Source organism: Phaenicophaeus curvirostris, chromosome 1 (genome assembly GCF_032191515.1).
Source record: "Phaenicophaeus curvirostris isolate KB17595 chromosome 1, BPBGC_Pcur_1.0, whole genome shotgun sequence".
In the NCBI taxonomy this organism is placed as follows: Eukaryota; Metazoa; Chordata; class Aves; order Cuculiformes; family Cuculidae; genus Phaenicophaeus; species Phaenicophaeus curvirostris.
In genome coordinates, this window is record NC_091392.1 from 23,554,844 (window position 1) to 23,574,598 (window position 19,755).

General features: G+C 39.4%; 1 protein-coding gene across 4 annotated transcripts in view; it reads left to right on the forward strand.

Annotated features, from left to right (window-relative positions):
* The window catches only part of CADPS2 (calcium dependent secretion activator 2), a 313,820-nt gene that overhangs the window by 162,233 nt on the left and 131,832 nt on the right, over window positions 1-19,755 (forward strand). For all 4 annotated transcript variants that reach the window (XM_069850643.1, XM_069850660.1, XM_069850652.1 and 1 more), the window contains exon 8: window positions 3,632-3,771. In XM_069850643.1, the coding sequence (XP_069706744.1) occupies window positions 3,632-3,771 (140 nt within the window). The remainder of the gene's footprint in view (window positions 1-3,631; window positions 3,772-19,755) is intronic.

Consider the following 19,755-nt stretch of genomic DNA (forward strand, 5'->3'; position numbering starts at 1 on the left):
CCAATGGCAATGGCATTGCAGTGTGCATAGTGGAGAGAATGCTTTTAATACAAATTTCAGCAACTTTTTACTTTGTCTATCAAGGAACATTTGCCCACTGTTTTGGTTTTGGTGATTTCACAGGAGTTTACAGTTTGTGCCACCTGATGAAATGGTAAACAATTATTAGTATTGCCCTTAAGAGCAATATTAGTGTGAAGGTTATTGTGAAAATAATTAATGCCTGTCGAATGCTTTGTGTGTGTGTGTAGTGATAAGAAGTTTGTTGACAAAGTTCTTTCAACTCTCATTGTTTAAAGCTGGAAGGCATGACAGAGTGTAATGGAAGCACAACACAGCACGAACTTAAATATTCTGCCAGATACTTATTCATTTTAAGAGTTATGAAAACAAAGCTCCAAAATACTTTAAAAATTCAGAAAAGGAATTATCAATACTGAAGTTATGAATTAATTATACACTTATCTGCTTATATTTTCATCAGCATTCTAAAAACTCACAAAATTGTCAGGAGAATAATGTTGCTTGGGATGCATGAGCTGTAATAAGCTGTTATAGGACAACAGGAACTGCAGCCTGTAGAAAAGGAAGAATTCGTAACATCACCTAGAGTTCTATGTGAACGCCAAGCGATTAAATGCAAGGAACGAGTAATAATTCTATTTATGTAATCTCACATTTAAAAAGATAAACAAACTAAAAATCATTTTCTGTTTGATGTTTCAGAACTCAAAGGTTGCTATACTCATAATGCTTTCAATTTTTTTTTAAGGGATGGCTTTTCCCCAAAATGACATCAGCTTGTTTCTTGGTAAAGGAGAAAGCTCTGTTATACTGTTTGATACCCATTTGCAAAAAGAAAAAAAAAAGTAGCCTCCAGATTTATTAAAACCAGAATATACTTTTTCTTTTCCTGTCTCTTTGAAAAGCATGAAGGTCCTCAATAGTTCTGACAGGTTACTTCTTCCACTGGTGTTATAGAGGTTGCACACTTGATTAGAGGTGATGCATCGTATTTCTCTGCTTCGCTAGAGCTTCTGATATTAACCGGATGCAGGAATGTGTGTCTGCAAAATACTGAGATGAGAAGCTGAAAGCCATCATCTTTCATCATCTTTCAGATAATTAGATCTGAATGACACCATTGTAATATTTTTGGCTTAATAATATCTGTGAGATTTATGCTTGCTTGGAGGTTCTTACACAAATCCTTGTTTTAACTGTCCTAATGACACAGAGGAGACTGTGTTGTGGTTTATGTATGTGACATAAGGCATGAGGACAATGTATAAGAAATTAACATGATAGTTGATGTTATGATTAATTTTACTTCTCAAGAAATATAGCTTCTTTTTAGACTGATATTACTTTTGAAATACTGCTTCGTGATAATGGTAATTCATAACTCACTGAGTATTATGCTAGTCTCCCAAATAGCGTGTTTAGAATATTTTAGAGACTAAATTGATTCAAAAGTAGTGCTTATAAAAAAGAATGAAAGGAAATTATGTTTCAGCACCATTTAACTACAAAAAGTATGACTGTGGGAAGGGTTATAATGAAGTAGTAATATTTAACTACAGTGACTATGAATGGGTAAACTTTCTGGATGGTAAATAAATATTTAACAGCTTGTGACTAATATTTTTAAAATTAAATAATTTAAATTCACTGTATTTTTTAAATTTTTTTGTATGTCTACCACTGTAGATTAAACAAAAAGTTTGTGTCATATAACATGTGAACTAAACAGAGTATCTTACAATTATTATACTCCATTTGCAGCAAAGGTACTTTGGAATTATTCTCCAGTTTCTGTGATTTTTACTATAATTGAATTTTATTAATGCTAATGATCAAAAATTAGGGTCAGTAAGAAAAAGCATATTTTGGTTTTTTCCACTCAAGCAATGTCACTGCTGGAGGGGCATTCTGTTGCATGGTGCTACAGCAAATTGTTTCAAAAGGAACAGGTGATCTTGAGTGCTATCATGAAGCAGATGCAAGAGAACCGGGTGGTCAGGCCCAGTCAACACAGGTTCACAAAAGGCAGGTCTTGCCAAACTAACCTGATCGCCTTCTATGACAAAGTGACTCGGCTGCTGGATGAGGGAAAGGCTGTGGATGTGGTCTTCCTGGACTTCAGCAAAGCCTTTGACAGAGTTTCTCACAGCATTCTGCTTCGGAAACTGTCAGCCTCTGGCCTGGACAGGCGCACACTCTCCTGGGTGGAAAACTGGTTGGATGGCCGGGCCCAGAGAGTGGTGGGAAATGGTGTGAAATCCAGCTGGAGGCCAGTGACAAGTGGGGTTCCCCAGGGCTCAGTGCTGGGTCCAGCCCTGTTCAATGTCTTCATCAATGACCTGGATGAAGGCATCGAGTGCACCCTGAGCAAGTTTGCAGACGAGACTAAGCTGGGTGGAGGTGTCGATCTGCTGGAGGGTGGGGAGGCTCTGCAAAGGGATCTGAACAGGCTGGACCACTGGGCTGAGTCCAATGGCATGAGGTTTAACAAGGCCAAATGCCGAGTCCTGCACTTGGGGCACAACAACCCTGTGCAGTGCTACAGACTAGGAGAAGCCTGTCTAGAAAGCTGCCTGGAGGAGAGGGACCTGGGGGTGTTGGTTGACAGCGACTGAACCTGAGCCAGCAGTGTGCCCAGGTGGCCAAGAAGGCCAATGGCATCTTGGCTTGTATCAGAAACGGTGTGACCAGCAGGTCCAGGGAGGTTATTCTCCCTCTGTACTCGGCACTGGTGAGACCGCTCCTCGAATCCTGTGTTCAGTTCTGGGCCCCTCACCACAAGAAGGATGTTGAGGCTCTGGAGCGAGTCCAGAGAAGAGCAACAAAGCTGGTGAAGGGGCTGGAGAACAGGCCTTATGAGGAGCGGCTGAGAGAGCTGGGGTTGTTTAGCCTGGAGAAGAGGAGGCTGAGGGGAGGCCTCATTGCTCTCTACAACTACCTGAAAGGAGGTTGTGGAGAGGAGGGAGCTGGCCTCTTCTCCCAAGTGACAGGGGACAGGACAAGAGGGAATGGCCTCAAGCTCCGCCAGAGGAGGTTCAGGCTGGACATTGGGAAGAAATTTTTCACAGAAAGGGTCATTGGGCACTGGCAGAGGCTGCCCAGGGAGGTGGTTGATTCACCTTCCCTGGAGGCGTTTAAGGCGTGGGTGGATAAGCTGCTAAAGGGCATGGTTTAGTGTTTGATAGGAATGGTTTGACTCGATGATCCGGTGGGTCTCTTCCAACCTGGTTATTCTATGATTGTATGATTTCCAGCCGAACACAGAGTAATATAAAAGTTTAGGTTCTTGATTAATTGTACATGACCATTTCAAGTGTCAACTGTTCCTTTTTTGTTTAAAACTGTTAATTCAGAGTGAACTAACAGAGGAGGAAATTTGATTAACTCATAATATGAAAATTCCCAATTGTAAGAAAATGAATGAGTTCATTTTGGAAATTCATCTATTACAATAAGATTGGGTCAACTGTTTTATTAGATTTATGAAACCTTTTTTAGTCATCTTTCAGACTGGAGGAGAGGAATTTTCACTGCTTAGAACTTTCTGTTAAAGACTAGCAAATTTTTTTTATCTCAGCTTCTGAAATTTTTATTTTATGACTTGCAGGTAGTGTTGTATCCAACATCCAATAGCCCAAAGTCACCTGATCTGCATAAAATGATAGTTCCCAAAAACAGCCAGGACAATGACTTGAAAATTAAACTGGCAGTGAGAATGGATAAACCACCTCACATGAAGCACTGTGGGTAAGTGTCCATTTTCTGTCTCTCTGTATTTATTATTTTGCTTCATTTGTGTGCATCTGTGTTTAAGCATATGTGGCTAAACCCATAAAGTTTGTAAAATATTATAAATATATACAACAGTTCCTATGGCATTGTGTTATATTCTCATTTTATTCATGATGTTTGAAACAGTCAGACAGCTCTCCTAACCAACTGCCACGACTATTCCTCATCTCAGCTACAAAAACAAGCAGTGAGTTTGATATTAAGCAAGGCTGTATCTGCTGTTATAAATCAATTACTGGGGCTGTTTTCCACCCTTTTAATTTTTTCTGAATTAAGTAGAAGGACATTTCAAAAAAAAAAGAGGGCTATTCAATATGTTAATGTAGAATTAACATAGTGGCCATATTATTTAGATTCCTTTTTAATCTCCTGCTGTTAATATTCTGCTTATCATATACAGACAGCAACTGCCCAAATTTCCTGTGTTCAATACTTTATATATATATATATATAAAAAAATATAAATATATATATTGTTTAAGTTTTGGCAAAGCTGTAATTGACTGGGATTAAATTTCCCTGGTATCAACCTCAGCCTTTATTTTGGTTTTGGGAAACTTAGATACAAATTATGAGGACTGTAATAATGAAACTGGCTGGCTGAAGACCTGTGGCTGGTGACCAGGAGCTGGGAGGAAAGAGAGGCACACCAGTTGTGGAGCCAGTGGGGGAACTGCAGCTACTGCACTTGGAGACTGGAACTGAGATGAGAAGACTTAGAAGCAGGGCTGCAAATACATGAATAAGGGAAATGAGATAATGTGGTAGGAGAGAGCAGGAAGACCAGGCTGACATGAGTAAGTTGGTGTGGGGTGTACTTAAAGAGAAGTGTTTGTCTGTAGTAAAGCCTGATGCTCTCCTGAGAGTCCCCACACCCTACCCCATTCATTTGTAGTCAACCAACACCTCTAATTTGTAGTCAACAATTACCACCTTTCAGTGTTAATTGTGGTACATCCTTGTCTAGATTCTGTCCATTAGCATGATTTCAGTCTGCTGCTGCTGGAAGGTATTCAGGTAGTTGAAGCAGTGAATGCTGCAAGGGTGGCACCTGCTGCCACTGTTCTTCAGTGGTTTGTCAAAAGGCAGCTATGGGGACGGGATGGCTTGAAGAACATCAGTAATGAATACTTCACAACAGTACATCTAACTTGCACGTGACCTGGTTTGGTTGCACGCATCACAACTACATCAGGGACATTGTGCTCCCATGTCCCCATCCCACCAAATGATTGGGAGAAGTCCCCATTTCTAATCAGGTCACTGATAGGGTTCGGGTCATGCCGTTCGCAGCCCTAATTAGGGTGTAACACGCAACTTATTTTAACCTGGGTCTAAAACCAAGGACAAGGTTCCAATGCTTCCTCTCATCATCTTCCTGGGTTTCCCCAGGGGCTTTTTATCTTTGCCCAGTCTTTGAACTAGACAACTTACATTTTTTTGTGTCAGTCTGAGTTAACAAGCTAACATAAAGATTCAGGTTTGTCTTACAGGAGAAAACGGAATCTGCTGGCATTATTTAATGCCCTTCAGCTTACAATCTCAAACTTTATTCAAAGTTGAATTAAAATCTTACCCCACAGCCAATTATAGAAAGAGGCGTTTTATTAGATTAATGGTCTATCATGACTGAAAAAATAATAATGGTAATAAGAGATGGATTTTTCAGATATGGAAGCTATGCTCAAATACTTCAGTTCTTGCATTGTCAGCAAAACCCACAGGCCCAAGCGTGGCCCAACCATCCTTTTCTATTTAAACCCTGTCAACAGATTAGAAGTGGAAGCATGCGCAGCTAGAAATACTGAGTAATGCCAAGGTAGATGTCACTCATTAATAGGGATTTGTAGAAGAGTTCCAATTATTGGCAATTCACAATACTTTAGATTCCTTTCTCATAATTTGTGATACATTTGTCTTCCTCTCATAAAATGTGGTAACCTTTGCCCTGTCTAAAATGCAGAGCACATGCAAGATAATTTTTAATCTTCTTTATTAAGGTAGTAAAGCCAGCATCCGTACTAAAGGAGGAGTTTTAACATTTCTATTAATTTCTCCTGTTGCAATCTTGAATCTAAAATAAATCAGCAGAAGAAATAAGCAAAATTTGACCTAAAAAGTTCCAAAATAAAATGCTAAAAGCCTGGTTATTTCTGTTGAATTAGAAGAGCAGTGTTAGGGTGGCACTGTTTGCTTCAGGAAGGCTCACTTAGCTCTCCTTGACTCATAATTAAATTAGGATTTAAAACCCAAATTTTCAGGTTAATCTGCTCAAGATATGTGTGTTACTGCAAATACCTTTTCTAATGTGTGTGGGCTTTTTAATGTGCCTGTGCACATCCGCATGCATTTAAAGCATTAAAGTAGATTTTGTGTCAGTTAACTTGTCTGTTAGCATAGCCTGGTGGTTACTAAAGGGTATTATTCTACTGCTTCCAATCTAGAGATAAAAAAGCGATACTGAGGTTTTTTTCAAATAAATTGCTTTAAAAGCATTAGTAATGCTTAATGGTCATACTGGAAAAAGTAAAATAAATAATAATAGTATACAAGAAATTCTTAGAAATTGAACAGGATATTATTGCAAAGTAGTATTATTTGGGTTTGACTTAAATATTTCAGCATAGCCCTTGTCCAGAACTTTTTTCAAGATTTGAAAGGCCAAATTCTTTCTTATAAGTTCTGTTTTGCTTTCTGCTATGACATATTGCATATAGAAATGTTATAGCTTTAATTTCTCAAACTTTTGTGTTTGGAATATACATTTCACAAGCACTCGAGTACATACATGCCCAAATTTTCACCCTGTCTTTCATCTGTAAAGCAATTATTTTGGCGACATTTTCAAACTTTTACTCTTTGAAGTTGTAAGGAATCTGTGTGAAAACATTTTTCTCTCAAATTTTTTTATTATTATTTTCTTATGAGTGTATTTTCAGAATATAAAGATCACCATGAATTTATTAACATTTTCAATTTTTTTCTCGTGCACTTGGAATTTACTGAAATGTTCTTAGGAGAGCATTTATAAACAAGGAAAAATAGCAACTAGTTCCTGTATGTGACTGAAGTATCATATTTCTCCTCCTGCCACTGGAGTCTTAGAGCTAAAGGAATCTGTGAGGTGACTGCCCTGGTGAGCAGTCTTCCAAGATGCAGAATAAGAGGATAAGTAATTTTCCCCTCTCATTTTTATGACACTTGTCACCCATTGAAAAAGGTGTTCATTGGACAGCAGGGTGAGTATAATTATCTCTGTTTTACAGATGAGTGAAATGAAGCACAGGAATGAACAGAGATCATCCAAGGTCACAAGAAATTCAGTGACAGAGCTGAGGATAGCACTGGGGTCTACTGAGTTTTCAGTGGCCAGGGCTGTCGCATGTGACTGTCACCAGGATAAACTGTTGTTGTAGCTACTAGTGAGCTCGTAAGTCAGCAAAGAGGAGCCACAGGGACACTGAAATTAGCCAGAACAATGTTGGTGCCAGCTCTTACATGCTGCTTGTTCATGGTCACCTAGCAATGAAGGGCAGGAAGAGAAACAGAATTAGCTTTATGACGTCAAGGTGTGTAATCTGAAGGCTGAAGATAAGATCTGCTCCCAGTGTCATTATGTCAGAGAAACGTGCAAGGTAATCACATTGAAATGACTCTATTTCAGTTCTGTGTTACTTTCACGGATAAAGTATGATGTCAGGAATACAATCACACTTCTCTTAGCAAGTGCTGCATGCTCCCCGTGACAGATAAATCCTAATGTTGCATAATTTGAAACTGGTTTCAGACCTTTCTCTGAGCCAAAACACATAGATATGTCAGAATAATTCTAAGTAAATTCTTTCATCAACACTAAAAGGAAGAAATAAAACCAAAATTTTGTCTAAGCTAAAGAGCCAAGTTTAGTTTCTCTTAGAACAAGTAGGTGTACAGTTGCTTCAATGTGTTAGCAACTCTTATGTATCCAACATCTTAGAAAATCCTTACTAGTACTTGTTATGATATGGTAATATGCAGTATAGACTTCTTTATTTAGAAATTTTTTCTATGATATAAAACCAATAATTTTCAACTTTACTTTTTAGCATTAATTGAAAATACTTCTCTCATTAGTGAAGAGAGAAATATTTTTCTCTTATTAAAGGGAGAGGGGTCATCTGAGAGGTTCCTTTTCCTCTTTTTCATTTCTTATCAACACAACTTAACTGCCTGAAGCAAATGTTAAGTAGATACTTATGTAACTATCGTGTTTCTTCATCTGCTTATGTAAATTCTTCTGTATCTCCTTATAACATTTGATTTGTCTTTACAAGTTTGTGCACAGCATAGAAACATGAAATGGTTGAATCATAGAATCACCAGGTTGGAAAAGACCTCTTGGATCATCGAGTCAAACCATTCCCATCTGCCACTAAGCCATGTCCCTGAGCACCTCATCCACCCATCTTTTAAGCACCTCCCGGGAAGGTGACTCAACCACCTCCCTGGGCAGTCTGTTCCAGTGCGCAATTACCCTTTCCGTGAATTTTTTTTTTTCTGATGTCCAGCCTAAACCTCCCCTGGCAGAGCTTGAAGCTATTCCCTCTTGTCCAATCCTCTGTCACTTGGGAGAAGAATCCAGCTCCCTCCCCTCCACAACCTCCTATCAGGTAGTTGTAGAGAGCAATAAGGTCTCCTCAGCCTCCTCTTCTCCAGGCTAAACAACCCCAGTTCCCTCAGCCGTTCCTCATAAGGCCTGTTCTCCAGCCCCCTCACCAGGTTCATTGCTCTTCTCTGGACTCGCTCCAGAGCCTCAACATCATTCTTGTAGCGAAGGGCCCAGAACTGAACACAGTATTCGAGGTGCAGTCTCACCAGTGCCGAGTACAAGGGGGAGAATAACCTCCCTGGACCTGCTGGTTACGCTGTTTCTGATACAAGCCAAGATGCCATTGGCCTTCTTGGCCACTTGGGCACACTGCTGGCTCATGTTCAGTCGCTGTCAACCAACACCCCCAGGTCCTTCTCCTCTGGGCAGTTTTCTAATCACTCTTCTCCTAGTCTGTAGCACTGCACAGGGTTGTTGTGCCCCAAGTGCAGGACCCAGCATTTGGCCTTGTTAAACCTCATGCCATTGGACTCTGCCCAGCGGTCCAGCCTGTTCAGATCCCTTTGCAGAGCCTCCCGACCCTCCAGCAGATCGACACTTCCACCCAGCTTAGTGTCGTCTGCAAACTTGCTAAGGGTGCACTCGATGCCTTCATCCAGGTCATTGATAAAGACGTTGAACAGGGCTGGACCCAGCACTGAGCCCTGGGGAACCCCACTTGTCACTGGCCTCCAGCTGGATTTCACACCATTTCACACCACTCTCTGGGCCCGGCCATCCAACCAGTTTTCAACCCAGCACATCTGGTTGTAATCATAAAGTCAGTATATTGGCACCATCTAGCTTTCTGTTTGTTGCTACTGCACTTTTTCTTCCAGTTTAATGAAGGGTAGCAGAGCACTGACTTCACCTGCTGCTTCAATGAGCAAGATTCTCACTATCCTTTAGTTGAAGGCTTATTTTTTAATTTGTCCACATCAAGACTGGGAAGCATAAGTGATATCAGGTAGAAGAATCTGTCGAGTTTGTTTGAATTTTGCAAACTTTACATAACATCAGATAGTTTGGAATCCTTTTCTGATCATTTAATCATATGGTCTCACTATAGCTGCCCAAAAATGTAGGTATTTAGGCTCTGTCAGGCATTTTAGAGTTTTCACAAAGCCACTAGGTAGGGGGGAATACCTTGACTGATTGGTTTATCAATGCTATGACATTAGCTATGAAAAAAAAAGGAAAGATACACTTGAGCTGATAAGGTAAACTTTCTTCTATATATACTGCATTCAGAAGAAGTATATATTTACTAAATTAAAATACTTAATCACCAGGCAACAAAGCTTTAGAAAGATGCGTTACCAGAGCAAGAGCGGGGCTTTAGTCATGTCATCTTTTTTCTTCTGCCTAATTCACAGTTTCTCAAATCTAAATTCATGTAAGAGATAAACTATACGTAGCTGCCTAAGTGATTTTTAAAAGCTAATTATACTTTTATTTTAAATAAAACTCAAGCTATTTTGATAAATAATTTCGCCACAGGTAATCATGCAGTTATGAGAAATATCTTCACTTCTACTGATGTTTCTTGGTTTTCTTGCTACTTATATATCTCAATTGTTATAGATAATATAATTTCTGTGTATACAACCTTATGAAAATGAATGAAATTAAATAGATATTTTATATGAAATAGATGTCACTTCAGTTAATTACTGTGAGGGGTTTTTGCTTGCACTTGTCGTAGTTTAGAGTTTGTGATAACCTCTCACACATTTAGCTTGTTCTATGTGACAGCAGAAACGCTTGATTTGTATTTTTAACATCTCAAGTTTTGTTCAAAGCATTTTCTTATCCTATCATAAATATAGTAGAGTAGTAAGAAATACAAGTGGAGTATCAATGTTCTTTATAATTTCTCTTATGGCTGCTCCTAATTAGTCTCAAGTACATTTAGGAGGTAAATCTTTCTACAAGTACCTGACAGAGATTGTCCACTGCTGTTTGTAATGTCGGGCCTGCCAGTATGTTGAATAACCTGTAATACATAGACAAGTGAGAGGTTATTAAACTACTTTTGTGCCACCAATGAAAAGATAATCCTCTGCCACTCCTTCCTCATGTGCCAGTAGGGGTTGCTTGCCATGAAGGAAACCCTCAGTTTTTGCTGATTCATGGTTCACAGTCTTGATTCATGAACCATGTGACCAAAAATGCTTCTATTTCCAGAGGCTGTTTCAGTTGTTACCTTGTGAAATCTTGTTGCAATATGATGAAACACTGTGGGATGCAGCAGAAATCGAGCGTGTATTCAAGTCAGCTGGGTCTAAGTAAAATTTTAGCATTCCCTCTAGCTATGACTTCATAGTGTGCACAGCTTTTCTTATCTCTACTGTTACAGGCGAATGGGACAAAGTTTGCTGAGTGTACCCAGCCTTAAAATTAGTGTCCGAGTTGTCCTAAGAAACTCGTTCTCATCTACTCATGTAGGTGAACTCTTTTCAAAAAAGTTCCTTATAAACTAATGGGGATGTCAATAATAAAGAAGATGAGAAAAAGCAGACGTATCTAAAGAGAATCTAAAGAGGCTGCATCAAATGAAACTTTATTTATGAAGTAAAAGTGAGTTAGAAGTTTCTTTTTAATCTTAACTAACTATTTCAGATATGACCATTCTAGGAGGTCATGGGACTTGGCAGCAGAGAGAGAGGTATGAACTGCAAAGCTTCTTTTTCCAATCCATATTCAACTTAGACTTAGCATGACTGTCCAAAATCTTTGGACTCATCAAGACAAGCACAGTAGCTGTAGGTAGTTGTGCAGGGCTAAAGTGAACTGTATTAATGCCACTGCTCTGCTCAAAACAATTTACAGAAGATGTATTGTGTAGCTGATGAAATAGAGTTTGGATGCATGTCATACACAGTTAACCACTGAAGAAAAAAGGGATTTCAGTTAAAAATGTGAGCGGGAACAGGAGCATACAGTGCAGCAAGTACCACTGCATGTTCAGGAAAGTCTGCTCTTCTCTTTACATCAGGGTATGCCAAAGTGTCATCTAACATCCACCACCATATATTTCTATGTGTATATAGCACATTTCCTCTACTCAGTGAATAATCCTGCAGAAAGAATTGTCAGAAACTACTGTTAAAAGTATCCTGCTTCATAATACTTCATGAAATGTAGCCATTGCTGAATACTTCAAAGTGGAAAGGACTAACATTGCTGATCTATAACTTAACTACTCTTCCTGCTGCATGAAGTGTTGTGGTTCTGTTGAAATTATAAGAGGTTGTTACTGAAACTTAGGAAAAGGAAATTATCTTTCTTTTCAACAGTAACTCTCAGGCAGTTGCTGATTCTGAAGATCTAAGATCCTAAAGACAAGGGTGTGAGTATCCCTTTGTGCGAGACAGGACTCATAAATCCTAGCACAGAGTAAACCTAGTGTTTCAAGAACTTCTGACACATGGAACGATATCACTAACACAAAATTTGAAAACTAAAACAGTGACTTTATACTGCAGTAGAAATTCATCAAATTTTGAACCATAATAAATAATTTTAAATTTGGGTCCAAGGGCAATGGTGTATATTTTTTGTTTAGTCAGAGGATCAGAAGTGTCATTCCTTATATACTTCCTTCTAAATTCTGAAAAACCTGTCCTCATCTTTACATTTGTAAGGCAACATGTGCTTGTGTATACTTAGGTAAAGAACTCCTGCGCATATTACAAGCAGCATGATAGAATGGTTTGGTTTTTAATACACTTTTAGTGATGTAGGAATGTCTCACTATTATTCCAGGGTGTCTCATAGCACGATTTTCTGTTATGCAAGTTTAAATTGTGCTAAATGCTAGTATTGTGTTCTGCTAAATGAATGCTAGCATTTTTTCCATGGTGAAAAGTGCTAATCTGTTAACTATCTTCATTTAAATGATTTTAATACTACACGCTTTCACAAAATCAATTGACTGCAATCAGTTACTTTTAAATTGAACTTCATGAATAATGACACATTAAAATTACATTAATGATTGACTGGATAATGATGATGGCTTAATGCAAAATTACTATGGAAGGAAGAAGCGAAAGTGTTTATCCTGCTGCTAGATCCTTAGAGAACAGATTGTAGCTATGAGACTGATTTTCAGTACTTCCCACAGTAATTGCTTCTGAGGAGGCATGGGGAATCTTGACAACATTAATGATATGCCACTGCCACTTTAATTGCTAAGAGAAGCCAAGAGAATCCTAATTGCCAAGAGAAGCATTACTAATTAAGGTGTCATTCTTCATTCATTCCATAGCAATTAATCTGAAATATTTGTAAAAGCTGAGATATAAATTTAGATCCAAACTCACTTCACTTAGCCACAACAGACTTTATGTGAAAAAGATCTATGGGTTGAGCAAGTTTAATAGTCAGAAAGCTTAAAATATGGGGATTTTTTTCTTTTTAAAAAAAAAAAGTTGCTTTGTTTTTACTTAGAACTTTTTAAAACATAAAATAAAAGAATTGACAATAGCTTTAAGGATCTGTTCTCAGGAATATTGAATTTTGCTTCTACTACCACATTTTAAAAAATCATTGAACTGCTCATATGGGGTGTTCATTTTTCTTATATTTCACTGAAACGTTACATGCTTCTGGAAGTGTTAAGATGGGTTTTCTTCAGCTCTGTGATGAGCAAAATGTGCAAGTTCAGTTGTACATGTTGTCTTTAAATCATAACCTTAACAACACTTGTTCACTAGTTCACTAGTTCACTTGTTCACTGCCTTCACTAGTCTTGAGTATGCATAACTGGTTTGGTATGGAAAATCCTTGTAATCAGTACTGCATGTATGTCAAATCTTTCTTTGGTTCATCTTTGTTGAAACCCTTATTCAGCCTCATAAAAGAATCAATTGGAGTGAGTTGGTCCAGTTGGCATTGTTCCATTTCCTGTGTACCTTTTTTGTTACTTGTTCTCTCCTCAGCATTCGTTAATGCAGTTAAGTCACAGTCTCACTGGGTCCTAAACTCTTACTTTTTCAAAATGGGTTATCTCTTATGGTTTATCTTAATGGCATCTTGCATTCAAATGTAAATACCAGTTTTTTCTTCTTGTCATGTGAGATCTCAGAGCCTATGATGGAGCATCTTGGAGACTAGCTAGATAGCCCTTCTTAGTTTATACAGTCGAATTTCAGTCTGCAGTTCTCCAGCTTTAAATCTCTCCCCATCTAAACTTCCTGATCTTCGTGTGCATATGTGAGGGGAAAAAAAGAAATAAAAAAAACCTCTGGCACCAGTTTTCCATTTGTGACATTAGAGTAGAGCTCCATAAAGATGGATGAAGGGTAACATTGTGCCCATTTTTAAAGAAGGTGGAAAAGATGACCCTGGGAACTACTGGCCTCTCAGCCTCACCTCTGTGCCTGGGAAGATCATGGAACAGATCCTCCTAGAAGCTGTGCTGAAGTACATGGAAAATGGGGAGGTGATTAGAGGCAGCCAGCACGGCTCCACCAAGGCAAAGTCCTACCTGACCAACATACTGGCTATCTATGATGGGGTAACCACATCAGTGGACATGGGAAGACCAACAGATGTGATCTATCTGGGCTTCTGTAAAGACTTTGGCACAGTTCCCCACAACATCCTTCTCTCTAAATTGGAGAGATGGATTTGATGGGTGGACCGTTTGGTAGATAGGAAATTGTATGGATGGTCATATGCAGGAACTAGTGGTCAATGGCTCAATGTCCAGCAGGTCGAGAGAGGTGATTCTGACCCTCTGCTCTGCTCTTGTGAGACCCTACCTGGGGTATTGTGTCCAGTTCTTGAATCCTCAGTATAAGAAGGATATGGAACTGTTGGAACGCCTGGAGCATCTCTGCTATGAGGACAGGCTGAGAGAGTTGAGGTTGTTCAGCTTGGAGAACAGAAGGCTCCAGGCAGGCCTTATAACGGCCTTCCATTACCTGAAGGGGGCCTACAAGAAATCTGGGGAAGGACTTTTTACGAAGGGTTGTAGTGATAGGATGAGGGGTAGTGGCTTTTAACTGGAAGAGGGAAGATTTGGTCTAGGCATTAGTCTAGACTCTTCATGATGAGGGTGGTACAGCTTGCCTAGGGTAGTTGTGGATCACCCCTGCGCCTAAGTGTTCAAGGCCAGGTTGGATGGGGCCTTGAGCAGCCTGATCTAGTGGAAGGTGTCCTTGTCTGTGGCAGGGAGGCTGAAACAAGATGATCTTTCAGGTCAATTCCAACCCAAACCTTTCTATGATTCTATGAATTCTATGATCACTGAGGACTTGTCACAATAGTTCATGTGACTGTCTCCTAATCTATGGCTGCTTGAGCCAATTGAATGCAGCATCTCTCACAGAGATACTGTTGACTGAGTACCTTCTAGCAATAGCCATTTGTTGCAGCAATGGGACAAGACTAAGCTCTATACCCAGACGGCAGATTGCATGTCATAATCCTATCACAGAGAAAGCAGAATTAAAGGATGAAAGGTGCAAAAAGCAGATGCCTGGACTTCCATAATTGAGGCACCTATGAAGGATTTTTAGCCATTGATGGCTACCAAAATTATATTCCACAATACAAAGAGTTGGAAATCTGGAAGACCTGAGCTGTGCTTGGCATGTGCCATCTTCTTGACTACAAAGGGAGCCGAGTTTTCAGTAAAGTGGAAGCAAAGTGACTCAGTGATTGCTGAGGACCTGAGAATCACTTTATATGAATTTCTGGGGATTTAGTCTAGTCTGTGCCTGGTCTTGTCCTAGACTGACTGCTCATTAGTGGCTGGAATATGTGAGATGCACTAGTAGAACACTGCAGCTGATTTCATTTCATGCAAGAGGAGTCTAGGTCACATGCTTTGCATGAGTTCTGCATTGTGAACTAAGTGCTACAACTGGAGGTGATGGAGAGATTCTCTTCAAAAAGGACACTCCTTATTCAGACAAAATTACTAATGTAGGTGCTTCCTTTTTTCTTTAGGTACTTCATTTAGATACTTAAAAGTAGTTGGGCAAAACTGGGCATCAGCTTTTATTGATGCCCATGTCTAGGGTTCAAGCAAGTGTTCAGTCCTGAAAATGTATGAAATACATGCTCCTATGATACCTTATATTTATGCCTGTAAATATTTGCTTTATTGGATTTTTTTAAAATATAAAACATAAAATCTAAGAAGCGTCCTGTCTGTTATTGGAAATGCTCAGATCACAACTTCAGAAAGCTATTAATGTGTGAAAAGGAATTTTCTGTTTCCCTTAAAAATAACAAAGCTGGTGGTAGCTTAGAAGGCCAAATGATGAACTAATAGTTAACTGAAAATAGTCCTCAAGTTCTATTTAAGTTCATGAAATAGCAGGTGAAGAATTGAGAAAATCTAATGTTTAGTGTGATTTGTAATTGTCTTTTGTTCTAAACCACTATGCAATAATTTTGATTTAAATTTAATTTTCATATACAAGATAAGAAGAATAGACAGGTTGACCATGGATTGAAGGTCGTATCAGAAAAATAGACATTGTTATGTCATAGCAAAATATGTGTCTTATTAGGTCCTCCTATGGAAGATCATTCTTCCATTTTTGGAAGAAGGGACAGGCAAATCAGGAGTAGTACAGGGATCTCTTTAGGTCAAGCAGAGACAATATTAGAAAGGCAAAAGCCCAGCTAGAACTCAATTGGCCACTGTTGAAAGAGATAACAAAAACTGGTTTTACAAGCACAGGAACAACAAAAAGGGGGCCAAGGAGAATCTCCATCCTTTATTGGATATGGGGGGAACGTTGCCATCAAAGATGAGGAAAAGGATGAGGTACTCAATGCCTTATTTGCCTTACTCTTTAATAATCAGACCAGTTATCCCTAGGGTATTCGGCTCCCTGAGTTGGAAGACAGGGTTGGAGAGCAGAATAAATCCCCCATAACCCAGGAGGAAGCAGTTAATGACGTGCTACGCCACCTGGACACTCACAAGTCTATGGGTCCAGGTGGGATCTACCCAAGAGAACCGAGGGAGCTGGCACAGGAGCTTGCCAAGCCACTGTCCATCATTTGTCAGCAGTTCTGGTTAATGGGACGTCCCAGGTGACTTGATCTTGCCAATGGGATGCCCATCTACAAAAAGGGCTGGAGGAAGGATCCAGGGAACTGCAAGCATGTCAACCTGAACTCAGTACCAGGGAAGATTGTGGAAGGGTTCATCTTGAATACACTCACCAGGCCTGTGCAGGACAACCAGGGGATCAGGCCCATCCAGCATGGGTTCATGAAAATCATATCCTGCTTAACCTACCTAATCTCCTTTTATGACCAGGTGACCTACCTAGTGGACAAAGGAAAGGCAGTGGATGTTAACCTGGCTTGATTTCAGTAAAGCTTTTGACAGTGTCTCCCACAGCGTTCTCCTAGAGAAGCTGGCAGCTCATGGCTTAGACAGATGTAGTCTTCACTACGTAAAAAACTGGCTGGATGGCTGAGCCCAGAGTTGTGGTGAACAGAGCTAAATCCAGTTGGTGGCTGGTCACAAGCAGTGTTCCCTGGGGCTCAGTGTTGGGGCTGGTCTTGTTTAATGTCTTTATTGATACAGATGAGGAGATTGAGAGCTCCCTTGGTAAATTTGCAGATTACATGAAACTGGACAGAAGTGTTGATCTGCTTGAGGGTAGGAAGGCTCTAGAGAGGGATCTGAACAGGCTGAATCTGTGGGCTAAGGTCATTTGTATGAGGTTGAATGAGGCTAAGTACCAGGTCCTGCACTTGGGTCACAAAAACCGCATGCAGTGCTACAGGCTTGAGGTAGCTGGAAAGCTGCCCAGCAGAAAAGGACCTGGGGGTGCTGGTTGACAGCTGAACATGAGCCAGTAGTGTGCCCAGTTGGCTAAGAAAGCCAATACCATCCTGGCTTGCTTCAGAAATAGTGTGACCAGCTGGACTAGGGAAGTGATCCTCCTTCTGCACTCAGCTCTGCTGAGGCCACACCTTGAATATTGTGTTCAGTTTTGGGCCTCTCACTACAAGAAAGATAGAATCATAGAATCATAGAATAACCAGGTTGAAAGAGACCCACCAGATCATAGAGTCCAACCATTCCTGTCCTGGACTGTGTGCAAAAAAAGGGCAACTGAAAGAGTAGTGAAACATTGGAACAGGCTGCCTAGGGAACTAGTGGAGTCACCATTCCTGGAGGTGTTCAAAAAATGCGTAGATGTGGCACACTGGGACAAGGCTTAGTAGGCATAGTGATGGTAGGCTGATGTTTGGATTTGATGATCTTAGAGGTCTTTCCAGCCTTAATGATTCTGTGATGGTCTGAACTGTTTGGTCAAAACGTATACAACTTGTGAGCTATGTCTAAGCTAAAGCAGAATTACTTTTCTGATTTCAGCTAAGTCTTATCTAAGTAACTTCATTTTCTGAAAGTTAACTGCATGTTTTTCAGTGTTCTCTCTAAAAGTGATAACACAGAACGTTGGTATGCAGAAAGGCCAATGCTTATACTTATTCACAGGTATATGAAGGCCATCCTCGAGCTGGTGAAAAAAGGCCGCACTTGCAGGGAGGGACAGGCAGGATAGGTGACCCCAAACTGACCAACAGAACATCCTATCCCATATACGTCATGCTTGGTATGAAATCGAGAAATCACGAGGGTCTCACTCTCTTCTTAAATGGACGACATCCAGTGAGGATCTTGTCTGTCTTTTTGCCCCCGCTCCTAGATCTGTGCATTTCTGAACCCAGTTCCTGAGTCCAGCTCCCACCTAGCCTTGGGCAGTTTACCTCATGTCTGCTCTACAGCATTTGTGCTTATGTATAGTCGTCAAGGGGTGGGGTTGCTATGCAATCTCATATATTTGTATATATTGTATTACTTTCTAATTATTTTCATCATCATCTTTATCATCATCATCATCATTATTATTATTATTCATTAAAAGTGTAGCTTTAGTTTGCAACCCACAAGTCTTTTTCCTCTCATTTTCCTTTTCCTGTGTGTGTGTGGAGTCCAGCGGCTTGGTTGTAGCTGCCAAAATTGACCGGTTTGGGGCTAAATCATGACATATACAAACTGAAGTATAAGTAGGTCATTTCTATTCCTATTCAACATTTGTCTTACTAAAATGAGAGAATAGGGTAGGCTCTTTATTTTTATTACAAACAATAATGAAAAGTAAAAAAAAATTCTCACATCAGAGGTGTTTTAAAATTTTCAGTAATAAGTTCGGAGTAGTGGGAACTTCCCAGTAACTCTGCACTCTAATTAAGGAGACTGTGATCTGACTAGAATGTTCAGGTTCACTTCTTAAGCTTAAATTTCTTTGTGCTATTGTTGCTATTGTTGCTTTGGGAAAGTATCATTCAGAACATCATCTGACTTTCAATTTCACTTAAAACATGAGAAAAAAAATAACTACTTTTTGAATACACACAAAATATTGCTGACAGTATCCTTAAAATGAAATTGTATGCAAGCTTCATAACCTATTCCAGGATTATATACAGTAGAATTTATATACTGTTTTATATTTTTATTTATTTTATATTATTGTAATATTTATATTATAAACTTTAACTTTTTTTGTCATCCGAGTTCCTTTTGAAAGTTGTCTGGAAACTTCCTTCACATGCATGGGTCTGTAGTAATGAATATGCAGCTGATTGTGATAATCATAACTTTATTACTGTACCTAATACAGGCACCTAAGCAATATTCTTATTTAACCTGAGTGCAGAAACAAATATCACTGAAAAAAATTGGTTTAGATTTTGTTTATATTGCTTTATTCTACTATAAATCAGCATAACATGTGTCATGGAGGTAAAAGATGCAGTTTATTTATTAGCTTTCTCATCAGGTGATCTGACTTATTTCTTGGTACTGTGTACTAATCTGTGACAGGGTTATTTCCACCTGACATACCTTGACATTGCATATGGTCTGGCATGGTTTGGCATTATTTCTATGCAGAGGGTGCCAGTCCTATTAACTGCAAGGATAGGGGCATGCCACCCACCTGGTTTATCCTTCTGTCACTTGTGCTGTCCATCTGTTACTTGTAAGAAGGTAAAATTCACCTAATTTTTGTCTTTAGGAATATAAACCCTTAAAAATCAAAGGCACTTATAGCAGCATTAACTTTAAATGCTAATAGTATGTAAGTGATCTAATCCTCTCTATGTGCCAGAATGCTGACTTAGTTACATACTGTAGAGTCAGATATCCTATACTGTGTCTGAAGGTGGATTTCAATTCATAATGCGCTATTTTGTATGAGCAAAAATAATTTTAACACAACACTGGATTTAAAGGCAAAGGTAACTTTTTATAAATT